This window comes from Scyliorhinus torazame, chromosome 17 (assembly GCF_047496885.1).
Source record: "Scyliorhinus torazame isolate Kashiwa2021f chromosome 17, sScyTor2.1, whole genome shotgun sequence".
NCBI classification, from domain to species: domain Eukaryota; kingdom Metazoa; phylum Chordata; class Chondrichthyes; order Carcharhiniformes; family Scyliorhinidae; genus Scyliorhinus; species Scyliorhinus torazame.
The window spans coordinates 112528545-112546224 of NC_092723.1; the positions used below are offsets into that span (position 1 = coordinate 112528545).

At 49.1% G+C, this 17680-nt stretch overlaps 1 protein-coding gene across 1 annotated transcript in view; it reads left to right on the forward strand.

Annotated features, from left to right (window-relative positions):
* chtf18 (CTF18, chromosome transmission fidelity factor 18 homolog (S. cerevisiae)) overlaps nucleotides 1-17680 on the forward strand; it is a 167280-nt gene that overhangs the window by 138293 nt on the left and 11307 nt on the right. Inside the window, exons 19-20 of the mRNA XM_072480886.1 lie at nucleotides 7651-7798; nucleotides 11573-11689. Of these exons, the coding sequence (XP_072336987.1) occupies nucleotides 7651-7798; nucleotides 11573-11689 (265 nt within the window). The remainder of the gene's footprint in view (nucleotides 1-7650; nucleotides 7799-11572; nucleotides 11690-17680) is intronic.

Here is a 17680-nt window from a genome sequence, read left to right on the forward strand (position 1 = left end):
TTGTTTCCATTAACAGGGGAGACTAGGACCCGAGGGCACAGCCTTAGAATAAAAGGGAGTCACTTTAGAACAGAGATGAGGAGAAATTTCTTCAGCCAGAGAGTGGTGGGTCTGTGGAATTCATTGCCACAGAGGGCGGTGGAGGCCGGGACGTTGAGTGTCTTTAAGACAGAAGTTGATAAATTCTTGATTTCTCGAGGAATTAAGGGCTATGGAGAGAGAGCGGGTAAATGGAGTTGAAATCAGCCATGATTGAATGGTGGAGTGGACTCGATGGGCCGAATGGCCTTACTTCCACTCCTATGTCTTATGGTCTTATGGACACAGGAGATGGTCCAACACTTTTATTGAACTTGCTGATTGCTGTACATAATCTGCTGTGGGTTGACACTCGATTAATCTAACTGATAACCTCCTACTGGCTTGACCAGACTAACTCTCTACCACATGGAGGTGATGCTCACTGGCTTGTGCACTCTAACTATCTCAGTAGCTGTGTCCTGTGAGAGAGAGCGAGTCTTAATGCCCTGTGGGCTTTATAGTGGTGGTGTCCTGTCTGGTGATTGGTTGTTCTGTGTCGTGTGTGTTCATTGGTTATCCTGTGTGTCAATCACTGCCTGTCTGCATCTCATTATATACATGAGTGGATATTGTGACATCTCCCCTTTTTAAAATAAATTTCGGAACGTGGCGGTACGAACATGCATGACTATGTAAAAGTGGTGAATGAATGAACATATGTACATGGGAAGGTGTCTATCGTGCAGATGCAGAGCAAACTGAACAAAATTTACAAGGTTTAAGTCTATTGATTCAGTCTTTGTGGCGGGCGACAAATTCTTGTCGATCGCCTCAGAGGTGGAGGGGGGGACACCGGCACCTGGACAGTGGGATTGCTGCCATTTCGGTGGCCTTGTGGGCAGGCGGGATCACTGCCAGATTGGTGGCCACATGGGGCGAGATGTCCTGAAGCGGCATGATGACATGCGGAGAAGTGAGGTCAGGTGGTGGGCAGGGAACTTTGCGCAGTGCCCTCCTGTTGCGTCGTAGAATGGAGCCATCAGCCATTTGAACAATGAAGGACCTGGGGGCGGCCTGTCTGACGACAACAGCTGGGGCTGACCAACCTCCCTCAGGCAATTGGAAGCGAACAACATCTTCTGGAGCCAGCGCAGGCAGATCCATGGCATGAGCATCATACGTGATCTTCTGCTGGTCCCTGGATCGCTGCACTTTCTGCAGCACAGTAAGGTGGTCAAGGTCTGGAACATGGATGGCTGGAACAGTCGTCCTCAGGTTGCGGTTCATGAGCAGTTGCGCCGGAGACAAACCAGTCGACAGAGGGGTTGCCCTGTATGCCAACAGCGCTAGGTTGAAATCCGAGGCTGAGTCTGCAGCCTTGCACAGCAACCGCTTGACAATACGGACCCCTTTTTCGGCCTTCCCGCTTGATTGCGGGTAATGGGGACTGGATGTGATATGCCTGAAGTGGTAGGGTTGTGCAAAGTCGGACCACTTTTAAAAAAAATAAATTTAGTGTACCCAATTCATTTTTCTCCAATTAAGGGGCAATTTAGCGTGTTCAATCCACCTACCTTGCACATCTTTGGGTTGTGGGGGCGAAACCCACGCTAACACAGGGAGAATGTGCAAACTCCACACAGACAGTGACCCAGAGCCAGGATCGGACCTCGGCGCTGTGAGGCAGCAGGGCTAACCCACTGCGCCACCGTGCTGCCCTGAGTCGGACCACTCTTGGCTGTAGAAACATGGACCATTGTCACTCATTACTGTGAGTGGTATCCCGTGCCTGGCAAACGTCTCTTTGCAGGCTTTAATCACTGACTTGGACGTGAGGTCTGACAGTTTCACCACTTCCGGGTAGCTGGAGAAGTAGTCAACCAAGAGCACGTAATCACTCCCATTTGCGTGAAAGAGGTCTATCCCCACCTTGAACCATGGAGAAGTCACAATCTCGTGCTGTTGCAGTGTTTCCTTGGGCTGAGCTGGTTGAAATTTCTGGCATGTTGTGCAGTTGAGGACTGTGTTGGCAATGTCCTGGCTGATGCCAGGCCAGTAAACTGCCTGCCGGGCTCTGCGTCGACATTCTCGACCCCAAGGTGACCCTCATGGATCTGTCTGAGCACCATGATTTGCATGCTTTGGGGAATGACGATTCTATCTAGTTTAAGAAGGATCCCCTCAACAACCGTTAACTCGTCCTGAACGTTGAAGAACCGAACTGCCCCTTTTGCCAGCCAGGGGCGAGGTGTTGCATCACGCACTGCAGCAGAGGATCTTTGGCAGTTTCTTCGCGTGTTGAAATGAAATGAAATGAAAATGAAAATCGCTTATTGTCACAAGTAGGCTTCAATGAAGTTACTGTGAAAAGCCCCTAGTCGCCACATTCCGGCGCCTGTTCGGGGAGGCTGGTACGGGAATTGAACCGTGCTGCTGGCCTGCCTTGGTCTGCTTTCAAAGACAGCGATTTTGCCCTGTGCTAAACAGCCCCAGTATTTGGACAACTTGTTCATCAGTGGCTGGGAGGTTGCTGGCACACAACTGCACCTGTGCCTCAATGTGGCGAATGAAGTCGCCCTGTTCACACGGCGTGGTGATGGATCTAAATAGGGCATCCGCGATGATCAGCTCCTTACCCTGTGTGTAGACAATTTCGAAGTCATTTCGGCGAAGACGACGAAGAATTCGCTGCAGCCAAGGTGTCATGTCATTTAAATCCTTCTGGATTATGTGGACTAAAGGCCTGTTGTCTGTTTCCACCGTGAACTTTGGCAGACCGTATACGTAGTCATGAAACTTGACAATTCCTGTCAGGGGACCCAAGCACTCCTTTTCGATCTGGGCATCCCGTTGTTCGGTCGGAGTCATGACCCTGGATGCATATGCCACTGGAGCCCAGGACGAGGAGTCGTCTCGCTGGAGGAGCACCGCCCCAATGCCGTCCTGGCTTGCGTCTGTGGATACCTTGGTATCCTTGGTTGGGTCAAAGAACGCCAATACTGGGACTGTGGTGAGCTTCGCCTTCAGCTCAAGCCACTCCGCTTGATGTGCAGGAAGCCACTGGAACACTTGACGACTTTTTAACGAGATGCCGGAGGGCCGTGGTGTGGGATGTCATGTTGGGAATGAATTTTCTGAGAAAATTTACCATCCCGAGGAAACGGAGGACCGCCTTTTTGTCCTCTGGGGTCTTCATGGCATTGATGGCCAGCACCTTGTCAGCGTCAGGTTGCACACCTTGCTGTGAAATGTGGTCACCCAGAAACTTGATAGCGGACCGACCAAATGAGCATTTGGTCCTGTTGAGCTGGAGGCCATTTTCATGAATCCTCTGGAAAACCTGTTTGAGGCGAGCAATGTGATCCTCAGGCGTCGTGGACCAGATAATCACGTCGTCCACATAGACTCGCACCCCCTCGATGCCCTCCATCATTTGCTCCATTATGCGATGAAATACTTTGGAAGCTGAGATGATACCAAAAGGCATGCGGCTGTAGCAATACCTGCCGAACGGAGTGTTAAACGTGCACAGCTTCCGACTGGACTCGTCCAGCTGTATCTGCCAGAAACCGCGGGAGGCGTCCAGCTTGGTCAAGAATTTGGCATGCGCCATCTCACAGGTTAATTCTTCCCGCTTCGGGATCGGGTAGTGCTCTCGCATTATGTTGCGATTCAGGTCTTTGGGATCAATGCAAATGCGGAGCTCACCAGCGGGTTTCTTGACGCAGACCATGGAGCTGACCCAGTCTGTTGGTTCCGTGACCTTTGAGATGATGCCCTGGTCCTGTAGCTCTCGTAGCTGCATTTTCAGACGATCCTTGAGGGGAGCCGGCACCCGGCGTGGTGCATGGATGACTGGGGTGGCATTCGGCTTGAGCAATATCTTGTAGCGATATAGGAGCGTGCCCATCCCATCAAACACTGTGGTATTGTGTGAGAATGTCATCTATCTCAGCCTGGAGATTCGCATTGGGCGAGGCAGTCGCCGGTTTCGGGGACATGGCATGGACTCGTTGGACCAGATTTAGGAGCTTGTATGCGCGACCGAGCAGGGGTGCCTTGTCAGGCCGGACGATCTCGAATCTCAACGTCGCCTTGATTGCCTTGTGAGATACACCTAGCTGACACGATCCACTGGCAGCTATGGCATTACCATTGTAGTCAAGGAGATGGCAGGCTGGTGGAAGAATGCTCGGTTGGTTTCGGATGCTGTCGAGGTCTGACTGTGATATGAGATTCGCAGACTCGCCAGTGTCCAATTTGAATCGGATGCGAGACTGGTTGACCGTGATGACAGCACACCCCTCGTCGTCAGGATCCACACTCCGGATTGAAAGGCGGTTTGCAGGCGCAGTGGAGACCAGCTCGCTTGTGGTGATGGTGCCCACCCAATATGGAGACTCGAGGCAGTCAGCATCGGGGTCCGTTGGGCTGTCGAGACCAGAATCCTGCATGCCTTGTTGTACGCAGCGGACACGTCTGCACTGCAGCTGGGATCGCTGGCTGTTGCTCAGTCGAGTGGACCTGCAGAACGCCGCGTAATGCCCAGGCTTTCCGCACTGTAGACATCGCCTGCCTTTGGCTGGACATTGCCGCTTTAAATGGGCAGAGCCACAATTTGGACACATCATAACGCTCATGTCAGCGCGTTCTGTGCGCCATCGCGCATGCGCAGTGCGGTCGGCCGACCTTCGCACATACCCATTGGTGTCTTCGACCTCATCGTCCACCCGGTCATGGCGCGCATGTGTAGGGACCCGGGAAAATCGCGCGAAAGGGCCAATCTCCTCGATGCTCATGCCTTGGATTTTTGCAATGGCCTGCACCCTCTCTGCCTCGTGGGAGGCCAGTTTTGTAGTTTCTGCCGCACTGATGCGGGAGTAACGATTTCTGGCATGCTCATGGACAACGCACATTTCGATGGCGACCAAGAGGGTCAACTGTTTGATTTTGAGGAGCTGCTCCCGCAGGGAGTCGGACTGGACCCCGAAAACGATCTGATCCTGGATCATGGAATCAGCCGTCGAGTCATAATTACATGACTGCGCTAGGATGCAGAGATGGGTCAAGAAGGACTGAAAAGGTTCATCCTTACCCTGAAGCCTCTGTTGGAAGATGTACCGTTCAAAGCTCTCATTCACCTCAATTTCGCAGTGGCTGTCAAATTTCAGCAGAACTGTCTTGAACTTCGTCTTGTCTTCGCCATCGGCAAACGTGAGCGAGTTATAGATGTGGATGGCTTGATCCCCTGCAGTTGACAGGAACAGGGCGATCTTTCTGGCATCCGATGCTGCCTCGAGGTCGGAGGCCTCGAAGTACAGGAGGAACTTCTGTTTGAAGACTTTCCAGTTGGCGCCGAGGTTGCCGGAGTTGCGGAGGAGGCTGGATCTTTTCCATGCCGCTGGATGGCTGCTTGCTGGCCGTTGCAGATTCACTCGAGGTAGGTTCGTTGACTGCAACTGGATGCAGTGAAACTAGAAACAGGCTTCCGACACAGGAGATGGTCCAACACTGTTTTATTGAACTTGCTGGTTGCTGTACATAATCTGCTCTGGGTTGACACTCTATTAATCTAAACTGATAAACTCCTACTGGCTAAACCAGACTAGCTCTCTACCTCATGGTGATAGTGCTCACTGGCTTGTGCACTCTAACTATCTCAGTAGCTGTGTGCTGTGAGAGAGAGAGAGAGTCTTAATGCCCTGTGGGCTTTATAGTGGTGGTGTCCTGTCTGGTGATTGGTTGTTCTGTGCCGTGTGTGTTCATTGGTTATCATGTGTGTCAATCACTGCCTGTCTGCATCTCATTATATACATGAGTGGATATTATGACAGCATTGTGCGTTTTGTATATAAAATGCAAATGCCTTGAATAAAAAAAGATATTTTGTAAAGTTATGATTACAAGTAACTGCACACACAGAGACAAATGCAATCAGCTGTTTCCATAATGCTTTCTTTGGACGTCATACAAAAAGCCTGCTGGAGATGTCTTTGCACTTTGTAATGTATTTTACATTAACAAGAAATCTATATGTGGATGCTGTGTCAGACGGTGAGAGGTGTGTGTGAATGCTTTTGAGGGTGAACTCTATCTTGGATTGGGAATCTGCGATCTCCGCCATGCCAGCAGCTGGGCAGTAGGAACGTGGGAAAGAGAGTAAGTCATTCAGCCTATCTAACCTCTTCCACCATTCAATTACATCATGGTTGATTTGCGACCCAAATCCATCCACTTGATTCCATAACTTTTAATACCCTTGCCTGATATTATTAAAAAGGCTGCCCATCTCCGTTTAGCAATTTTCAGTTGGTGCCCAGTCTCAGTGGCATTTTGGGAGTGGGTGAGTTCCATATTTTCCACTATCCTGTGTGCAAAGAAATGCTCCCTGGCATCCGTTTTAAAAGGCCTGGATCTATTTTTTTTTTTTAAATTATGTCTCCTTATTTGTGAGTTCCAAAACCAGAGGGAATAGTTTCTCTCCTTCCCCTTCTGCATTCTTTAATCATTTTACATACCTCCATCAGACCATACCTGTTGATCTTCTGTACTCGAGGGTGTCACAATTTGCATCTCTGCACTTGGGGATGGGAAAAATCAAACTGAGGTTTTTGATTGTTGTAGATCACAATTTTAGGAGGTGGGCTTGGTGATTCTTCTGCATTAAGCTGTGATCTCGCAGGTATACAGACGTAGATACAATATCCCAGTATTTTATCCTGTGTCTCTTATCAGATGAGGGAGAACATATCACTGGTTTGAAGATGGTTCAATTCCGGCCTTGGGTGACTGTGTGGAATTTGCACTTTCTCCCCGTGTCTGCGTGGGTTTCCTCCGGGTGCTCCAGTTTCCTCCCTTAGTCCAAAGATGTGCAGGTTAGATGGATTGGCTAGGCTAAATTCCCCTTAATGTCCATGGATGTGTAGATTAGGTGGGGTTATGGGACTAGAGCAAGGGAGTGGGGCTGGGTAGGCTACTCTTTTGGAGGGTCAGTGCAGACTCGATGGGCCAAGTGGCCTCCTTCTGCACTATGATTCGATGATATGAGACAGTATTAGGTCAGATCAAAAACTTGGCCAAAGAGGTAGGTTTTAAAGAGTTTCCTAAAGAAGCAAGGGGGAGGAGGTGGGACGGCATACGGCGCAGTGGTTAGCACTGAGACTGCGGCGCTGAGGACCCGGGTTTGAATTCTGGCCCTGGATCACTGTCCGTGTGAAGTTTGCACATTCTCTCCATGTCTGCGTGGGTTTCACCCCCACAACCCAAAGATGTGCAGGTTAGGTGGATTGGCCACACTAAATTGCCCCTTAATTGGAAAAAATATAATTGGGTACTCTTTTTTAAAAAATTTTAAGCGAAGCGGTGGGGGCGGTGGTGTGTGTGGAGAGATTCAAGGAAGAGATTCTAGATGTTTAGGGCTTTATAAGCTGAAGGCACGGTCGTCAATGGTGAAGGAAATTCAGGATGCTCAAAGTAAGCCAGGAGAAACTAAATAATCGTACCGTAATGACCTGGTGCACAGAATGTTCTGCGATGTGCTGAATAACATGTTGCCCGATAGGATTTCATTGCCTGTATTAACCGCGGAGTTAACTTTCTTCTGTCTCGCTTTGCATTCCCCGATCACAGGAACATGGAAGATGTTTGTCGGTTTCCAGACCTGCCTGCTCGGAAGCCAATGACCTACCAGGCCAAGCAGCTTATCTCCCGTGAGATTGAGCTGGAGAAGATGAGACGCGTGGAAGCCTTGCTAAATGCTCGCAACACGGAAACAAAGGTTAAAGGCACTGAGTAATGGCTGTCCGCATGTGGAATGAGGGACCCGAGGGAGAATTTGAGACTAAGGGAAATGTTGCAGATCAGGTTTACTTGGAATGTGTATAATTTGCACTATTGGTGTTCAACTGTGCGAACACTCAGCACCAATTTGGACAGGTTTAGCTCAGTGGGCTAGACAGCTGGTTTGTAATGCAGAACAAATCCAGCAGCGCGGGTTCAATTCCCGTACCAGCTTACCCGAATAGGCGCCGGAATGTGGCGACTAGGGGCTTTTCACAGTAACTTCATACATGTGACAATAAAAGGTTGTTATTATTGTAACAATGACCATAGAACTTTTTTAAACACACACAATAAAGCGGACATAAGAGGGTGTTTCCCCGAGCTGTCACCTTGTTCAGAATTAGTGATCAATATTCCCTTGTATGCGGTTTTTATTATTTCTGCCCATGTTATTTTTGGAGGAGTTGAAGGGGATTTATCTCGATCTTGACATCAGGGAGTACCAAGCCCAAGTCTCCAGTTTTTTTTTTGTTTATTAATTTAGAGTACCCAAATATCTTTTTCCAATTAAGGGGCAATTTAGCATGGCCAATCCACCTCTCCTGCACATCTTTTGAGTTGTGGGGGTGAAACCCACGCAGACACGGGGAGAGTGTGCAAACTACACATGGACAGTGACCCAGGGCTGGGATCGAACCTGGGTCCTCGGTGCCATAGACAGCAGTGCTGACCACTGCACCACCGTGCCGCCCAGATAATTGGCCAGTTTTAAGTAGCCCCGATAATCAGGGTCTTGAAATTGTCATTTAATTGTGTTCTTACAATAGAAACATCCTTTGCTTTATCAATTGTCACCACTTCATACTCTTAGTTTTATAAAAAGTCCCAATTGTATAGTGCTGTGAAATTCCATAGTTATAATATGATGAATTGGCTTCACTATTTTAAAAACATAGCTGAAGTCAGACCCAGTCACAATCCAGGCAGGTGACAGCAAGAGTGGGCTGGATTTACATGTGCATTACACGTGAACCAATTGCTGTGTGAATTGGGGCCTCCGTTAACGTTGAACATGAAAGAGATGAATTAGCAACACTCCAAACGGAGCTTCTAATGACCCCCTGAATAGATCCAAAAAAGACAATGTGTTATCAATTATTTCCAATATAAAAAGTAGTACAGATACTAGAACGTCTTTGCCAAAGTGTTTGCTTTATAACTCTGTGGATACTTGGGGAAAATTATGGAAGTTTCTATTATCTTCTCATAAGAAATAGGAGCGGGGGCACACGGACCCTCGAGCCTTCATCACGGCTGACCTACCTCAACTCCCACTCACTCCACATATCCCTTAATTTCCCAAAAGGGGAAAGATCTACCTCAGCCTTGAATATATTTAATATTGAAGCACCCACAACCCTCTGGGTGATGAATTCCAGAGATTTCCCCAACCTCCAAGTGAGGACATTTCTCCTCATCACGATCTTAAATGATCGACCACTTCTCCTGAGATGGTGCTCCTTGTGTTCTAGATTCTCTGGCCGAGGGGGGGGGGACTCTTTACCCTATTGAGATCCTTCAGAATTTCTATGGAATCACCTCTCCATTCTTCTTCGCTCCTTGCCACCTGATCAAAGCGGTTGTGTGGGAGTTTAGAAGATAGAAGCAATGAAAACACACGGGCAATGAAGTTGGAGCTTGGTGAATCCAAAAGTTGGCACCGGCTGGATCCAGCAATAGAGAGCGAAATTAGTTGAAAGTTAAAATAGAATGATGCTTTGTGCCTTCTCACATAGGCTTTGTTTTCATTGCACTTGGAAAAAATACTCAAATTTGCATTTATTGTGTTGATGTGCTAGAGCTCTCGCTTATTTGTCGAGTTGAAGATCAACCTTCTGTTCAGCACATAATTCTTAGTGACAGATAGCAGGTGTCTCCCTGGATGTACTGTGTCTGATTAATGAGGTCTGTAGAGATTAGTACCTGAAGCCATAAGGCGTGGACTCGAGGGTTAGATGAAAGGAGGTGAAATGTAACTCCCTGAAGGATCCTTGTTTGTGTAGTATGGGAAAAACAAGTCCTGCTAATTAGCCAACAGTTGTCATAATGATAAAGTATGCACATATACCTCAGGGTACATAGTGTTCTTAAACAATTCCAGTTAAACATTGGGAAGATCAAAGCTTTTACTTCTAACTCCCCAGTACAAACACTGCCAGTTGTCCGCTGATTCCTTCCCCCTCCCTGAGCTGTTGGCTCTGGCTGAACCAGACTGTTGCCAACTCGGCACCCTGTTCGATCTGGACCCGGGTTCTGAAACGATGGGGGGGAGGCTTTGGGCCGGCTTGCTTGTGATTTAAACTTGGCTGGAGGTGCTGGAGCAGATTTAGTACTCAATTGCTGATCAGAAGGAATTTGCATGGAGCTGTACATGTGGCCTCGCAGAGCTAGGGCAGTGCACTGGGTGACACACAACAGCAGGTTTCAAGATGGCTCTGGGACCAGCTAAGAGAGAGCATGCAGGTTCTCATACTGGAACTCTGTTGGAGGAGGTTCAAATGATGCGGGATGCCATGAACTGTGCAGGGGCTGGGAATAATCTCCCTTTCATGCCCCTCTCCTGCAGCTAGTGCTGCTCTGCGTGGCTTCAGGTCCTCCCGCCATCCCTCACCCAGACACATTTGGGCCCGCCAGCAAGATGCTCATGACCAAACTTTCTTCTGTCACTCTGGTGCCTTCTGTAAGGGTGTCCAACAGGAAGGCAGCTTTTTAGGTGACGTCCTTTGAATTTTCGAAATAAATGTTGGCAGTGTTGATGAAGTCTTGACTAACTGTTCCAGTGTGTGCCTCTGAAGCCCCCTTCAAATTTCCAGTAGCAAATGAGCACAGAGATTTGCATGGATTTATGTAGCACTCAAAATATTCAGCTGCAACTTGTTTATTCCTATTCAGCTGGTAGCTGTTTGAGGCGGCCAGTTGATGCCATTAAACACCAGGGCAGGTTCTTTAATTAACTCTGTTGGGCAATTTAAATGGCTGTCAGCCCTTAATGATCCCGTAGCACAAGCTTCAACACTTAAGTACTAAAATGGGGTCTCCTGCTAAACATGGGCTAATAGTCACCCTGTGAACTCTTTAGAACCCAAGTACCTGGAGAAAGGCACACCCTTGTTAATCTCTCCAGTACCCAGATCACGGGCTTCCACCTCCGAAACACCATCCAGCCTCCGCCCATCTCTCATGCAATTTCCCATCCTGCACTCTCTTCAAAACTCCAGTTCCGCCTCTATTTCTGTATCCTCCTCAAGCCTACCGATCCCCTGCCAGCCAAACCATCCATTGACTCCAGTCTCCAGTGCGTGTTTCCCTGTGCTCCCCAACATTCTCCCCCTTCCCCCACCATATAGTAACGCACACTCAGCCACTGAGACCTCACTGTGTAGAACTCCCTAACAGAATCCCTCTGCCCCTCTACTTCTCTCTCATCCGTAACACCCACTTTCTTGAATTTTACTCATGGTCACCACTTTTGGCTCAGTGTCTAGTTTTCCCAATACAAACTGTGATGTTTTAAGATGCTTGATGTTGAACCTTCAGCCCCCCCCCCCCCCCCCCCCCTCCCCCCAGTTATGCACCTGATGCCTTTATTCACTCCTCTCATTCCTGCTTAATATTGGATGGTACAAAAATAGGATAAACTTTGGTGGGAGTAAGACTCTGAAAATGTTACTTAATCCTATGTTTTTTTAAATTAATTTTCTGTTTTCAGGAAGCTGTTGAAGTCAAAAATAAACCGAGTGAAAGCAAGGAAAGTTCAAAACCATGTGTGAAAAACCATGAACAAAGGCTTTTAAATGTTCTCAAATCTGTGACTGTGAAAGAAAAGGTAAGGACGGTCGATGGAAATTCAGAAAAGATGCCACCATCACCCTCCAATATTAAACCATAACCTACAACCCCTCAAAATATTTCCATTGCTTCAATTCTGGCCTCTTGGCATCCCCAATTTTAATTACCCTGATGGCAGTGTCTTCAGCTGTCTAGTCCCATTGCTCTGGACTGCCCCTCCGAACCTCTCCATCTTTCTAAACCTATCGCTTCGGCAAGGTTTTTGGTTGCCTATCTTAATGTCTCCTGATGAGCATTGGTGGCAAGCTCACCTACCGCATTCTCCTGAACTACTCCAAAAGCTGGGAAGTTCTGTCGGTGCAAAGGTTTCTTCTGAATAACCTTTTTTTTGGGACTTGCCCACGGGAGGAGGTCTACCCCATCAACCCTTCAGTAATCCTAAAAAACTCCTAATCGGTCACCCTTCCGTTTTCTATTTCCTAGCCCCAACACGTCATCAGCAGAGGAGCTATCAACATAAGGAGTGAGATTTAGCCATTGAGCAGAGAAGGTCTCAAATGTTATCTTACTGAGGCCTCTGATACCCAAAACCTGTGAAAAAATCTCAAGCAAGTGGGTGAGATGTAAAGAATAGTGGCATCAGTGTTTTCTTGCCAGAATGAATCCAAACTATTAGGATAACTGCAGCATCACTATGAGTTTACTTACTGAGCAGGACATCAGTCTGTTGCATCACTGCGTTTTGACTGGAAGTCAGTGGTCAGAATAAAGTCATACAGGCCCGTGACAGTCTCCCGCAGACCGTGTCTGATTGACACTTGACTGATCGGCCCATCTCGGTGAGTTTGAAGTCAGTGGGGAGGAAAATGGAGTGGGCTGTAAAACCGGTGACTGAATTACTCATTTGTCCCTCCCAATAAGCCTAGATGAATTTCGCCCTCATTAGCCGCCAGGTGAAATTCTCTGTGGCTGGAGTCTCCACACCAGCTAAGGCCCGGCTTTGCTGATCCCGGTCTGGATAGTAGTTGACCAATAATTTGTAATGGAGTCCGATTTGCTTGGGCATTGGGAGAGTGCATCATTGAGCTCGCCTGTGATATTCGTAGTTATGTACGCTGCCAACACGACTCAGGCTCACACGTGACTGAGGCCCGCTTGGGTGAGATGCCATCACTCATGGGAACAAATCTCAAGGCCATCAGGGGAGGTGATAATTAGAAACGATCATGCTTGCACAAGCACTTCATTATCCACTGTGCACTGGTGCAATCTCCTCGCCTAATGCAGCTTGCCCTGACTTTCTGTGTATAGCTTCTATAAGAAATAAAAAGCCAGCTGATCAGATTTTCTCAGTAATAGAAAATAAGGTTATGCTGCCACCACAGGAACTTTTATCCTCAGTGATTTCTTGACTCCAGTTGCAATTGTAAATCTAAAATAAGGACTGAAAATGCTAGAAACTCAGCAAGTCCGGTGTTATTTGTGGAGAGAGAAGAAAAGTTAACGTTTCAGGTCTATGAGCTTTTCTTTTTTTTTTAATATTTTATTGAAAATTTTTGGTCAACCATCACAGTACATTGTGTATCCTTTACACAATAATATAACAGTATAAATAACAATGACCTGTTTTATAAACAAAGAATAAATAATATATAACGAAAACTAAAACTAAATGGCAACTGCCTTGTCTCAGATAAACACTCTCCAAAAATATGATTTAGCAGTCCAATATACAATTATTTATAGCAACGACCTATACATATTATACAGTATATATTAACAACCCTGAGAGTCCTTCTGGTTCCTCCTTCTCCCCCCCCCCCCCCCCCCCCGGGCTGCTGCTGCTGCCTTCTTCTTTTTCATTCCCTCTATCTTTCTGTGAGGTATTCGACGAACGGTTGCCACCGCCTGGTGAACCCTTGAGCCGATCCCCTTAGGACAAACTTAATCCGTTCCAGCTTTATAAACCCTGCCATGTCATTTATCCAGGTCTCCACCCCCGGGGGCTTGGATTCCTTCCACATCAACAGTATCCTGCGCCGGGCTACTAGGGACGCAAAGGCCAAAACATCGGCCTCTCTCGCCTCCTGCACTCCCGGCTCTTGTGCAACCCCAAATATAGCCAACCCCCAGCTTGGTTCGACCTGGACCCCCACTACTTTCGAAAGCACCTTTGTCACCCCCACCCAGAACCCCTGTAGTGCCGGACATGACCAAAACATGTGGGTGTGATTCGCTGGGCTTCTCGAGCATCTCGCACACCTATCCTCTACCCCAAAAAATTTACAGAGCCGTGCTCCAGTCATATGCGCCCTGAGTAACACCTTAAATTGAATCAGGCTTAGCCTGGCACACGAGGACGATGAGTTTACCCTACTTAGGGCATCCGCCCACAGCCCCTCCTCAATCTCCTCCCCCAGCTCTTCTTCCCATTTCCCTTTCAGCTCATCTACCATAATCTCCCCCTCGTCCCTCATTTCCCTATATATATCTGACACCTTACCGTCCCCCACCCATGTCTTTGAGATCACTCTGTCCTGCACCTCATGCGTCGGGAGCTGCGGGAATTCCCTCACCTGTTGCCTCGCAAAAGCCCTCAGTTGCATATACCGGAATGCATTCCCTTGGGGCAACCCATATTTCTTGGTCAGCGTTCCCAGACTTGCGAACTTCCCATCCACAAACAGATCTTTCAGTTGCGTTACTCCTGCTCTTTGCCATATTCCAAATCCCCCATCCATTCTCCCCGGGGCAAACCTATGGTTATTTCTTATCGGAGACCCCACCAAGGCTCCCGTCTTTCCCCTATGCCGTCTCCACTGTCCCCAAATTTTCAAAGTCGCCACCACCACTTGTGGTGTATTTCTTCGGTGAGAACGGCAATGGGGCCGTCACCATAGCTTGTAGGCTAGTCCCCCGACAGGACGCCCTCTCCAATCTCTTCCACGCCGCTCCCTCCTCTTCTCCCATCCACTTACTCACCATTGAGATATTGGCGGCCCAGTAGTACTCACTTAGGCTCGGTAGTGCCAGCCCCCCCCCTATCCCTACTACGCTGTAAGAATCCCTTCCTCACTCTCGGGGTCTTCCCGGCCCACACAAAACTCATGATACTCTTTTCGATGCTTTTGAAAAAAGCCTTCGTGATCACCACCGGGTGGCACTGAAACACAAAGAGGAATCTCGGGAGGACTACCATTTTAACCGCCTGCACCCTCCCTGCCAGTGACAGGGATACCATGTCCCATCTCTTGAAGTCCTCCTCCATTTGTTCCACCAATCGCGTTAAATTTAACCTATGCAATGTACCCCAATTCTTGGCTATCTGGATCCCCAAGTAACGAAAGTCCCTTGTTACCTTCCTCAGCGGAAAGTCCTCTATTTCTCTGCTCCGCTCCCCTGGATGCACCACAAACAACTCACTTTTCCCCATGTTCAGTTTATATCCTGAGAATTCTCCAAACTCCCGAAGTGTCCGCATTATCTCTGGCATCCCCTCCGCCGGGTCTGCTACATATAACAACAAATCATCCGCATACAGAGATACCCGGTGTTCTTCGCCTCCTCTAAGTACTCCCCTCCACTTCTTGGAACCCCTCAATGCTATTGCCAGGGGCTCAATCGCCAGTGCAAACAATAATGGGGACAGAGGGCATCCCTGCCTTGTCCCTCTATGGAGCCGAAAGTATGCAGATCCCCGTCCATTCGTGACCACACTCGCCACGGGCCCTATACAACAGTTGCACCCATCCAACATACTCATCTCCAAAACCAAATCTCCTCAGCACCTCCCACAGATAATCCCACTCCACTCTATCAAATGCTTTCTCGGCATCCATCGCCACCACTATCTCCGCTTCCCCCTCTGGTGGGGGCATCATCATTACCCCCAGCAGCCTCCGTATATTCGTATTCAGCTGTCTCCCCTTCACAAACCCAGTTTGGTCCTCATGGACCACCCTCGGGACACAATCCTCTATCCTCATTGCCATTACCTTGGCCAGAATCTTAGCGTCTACATTTAGGAGGGAAATAGGTCTATAGGACCCGCATTGCAGCGGGTCCTTTTCCTTCTTTAGGAGAAGCGATATCGTTGCCTCAGACATAGTCGGGGGCAGCTGTCCCCTTTCCTTTGCCTCATTAAAGGTCCTCATCAGTAGCGGGGCGAACAAGTCCACATATTTCCTGTAAAGTTCAACTGGGAATCCATCCGGTCCCGGAGCCTTCCCCGCCTGCATGCTCCTAATTCCTTTCACTACTTCCTCTATTTCAATCTGTGCTCCCAGTCTCACCCTTTCCTGCTCCTCCACCTTGGGAAATTCCAGCCGGTCAAGAAAGCCCATCATTCTCTCCCTCCCATCCGGGGGTTGAGCTTCGTATAATTTTTTATAAAATGCCTTGAACACTCCATTCACTCTCTCCGCTCCCCGCTCCATCTCTCCTTCCTCATCCCTCACTCCCCCTATTTCCCTCGCTGCTCCCCTTTTCCTCAATTGGTGGGCCAGCAACCTGCTCGCCTTCTCCCCATATTCGTACTGTACACCCTGTGCCTTCCTCCACTGTGCCTCTGCAGTACCCGTTGTCAGCAAGTCAAATTCTACGTGTAGCCTTTGCCTTTCCCTGTACAGTCCCTCCTCCGGTGCCTCCGCATATTGCCTGTCCACCCTCAGAAGTTCTTGCAGCAACCGCTCCCGTTCCCTACTCTCCTGCTTTCCTTTATGTGCCCTTATTGATATCAGCTCCCCTCTAACCACTGCCTTCAGCGCCTCCCAGACCACTCCCACCTGGACCTCCCCATTATCATTGAGTTCCAAGTAGTTTTCAATGCACCCCCTCACCCTTAGACACACCCCCTCATCTGCCATTAGTCCCATGTCCATTCTCCAGGGTGGACGCCGTTCTTTTTCCTCCCCTATCTCCAAGTCCACCCAATGTGGAGCGTGATCCGAAATGGCTATAGCCGTATACTCCGTTCCCCTCACCTTCGGGATCAACGCCCTTCCCAAAACAAAAAAGTCTATTCGCGAATAGACTTTGTGGACATAGGAGAAAAACGAAAACTCCTTACTCCTAGGTCTGCTAAATCTCCACGGGTCTACTCCTCCCATCTGCTCCATAAAATCTTTAAGCACCTTGGCTGCTGCCGGCCTCCTTCCAGTCCTGGACCTTGACCTGTCCAGCCCTGGTTCCAACACCGTATTGAAATCTCCCCCCATTACCAACTTTCCCACCTCTAGGTCCGGGATGCGTCCTAGCATACGCCTCATAAAATTGGCATCACCAATCACCCCGGGGCATATACGTTTACCAAAACCATTGTCTCCCCCTGTAGTTTGCCACTCACCATCACGTATCTGCCCCCGCTATCCGCCACTATAGTCTTTGCCTCAAACATTACCCGCTTCCCCACTAATATAGCCACCCCCCAGTTTTTCGCATCTAGCCCCGAATGGAACACCTGCCCCACCCAACCTTTGCGTAGTCTCACCTGGTCTATCAGTTTCAAGTGCGTTTCCTGTAACATAACCACGTCTGCCTTAAGTTTCTTAAGGTGTGCGAGTACCCGTGCCCTCTTTATCGGCCCGTTCAGCCCTCTCACGTTCCACGTGATCAGCCGGGTTGGGGGGCTTTTTACACCCCCCCCCCCCCCCCCCCCCCCCCCTTGTCGATTAGCCATCCCCTTTTTCCAGCTCCTCACCCGGTTCCCACGCAGCTGTGTCCCCCCCAGGCGGTGCCCCCCCGCCCATCCCACCCCATGCCAGCTCCCCCCTCTCCCCAGCAGCAGCAGCCCAATAATTCCCCCCTCCCACCCCCCCCCCCCGCTAGATCCCCCACTAGCGTAGTTCCACCCCCCATGTTGCTCCCAGAAGTCAGCAAACTCTGGCCGACCTCGGCTTCCCCCCGTGACCTCTGCTCGCACCGTGCGACTCCTCCTTCCTGCTTCCCTATTCCCACCATGATTATCATAGCGCGGGAACCGAGCCCGCGCTTCCCCCTTGGCCCCGCCCCCAATGGCCAACGCCCCATC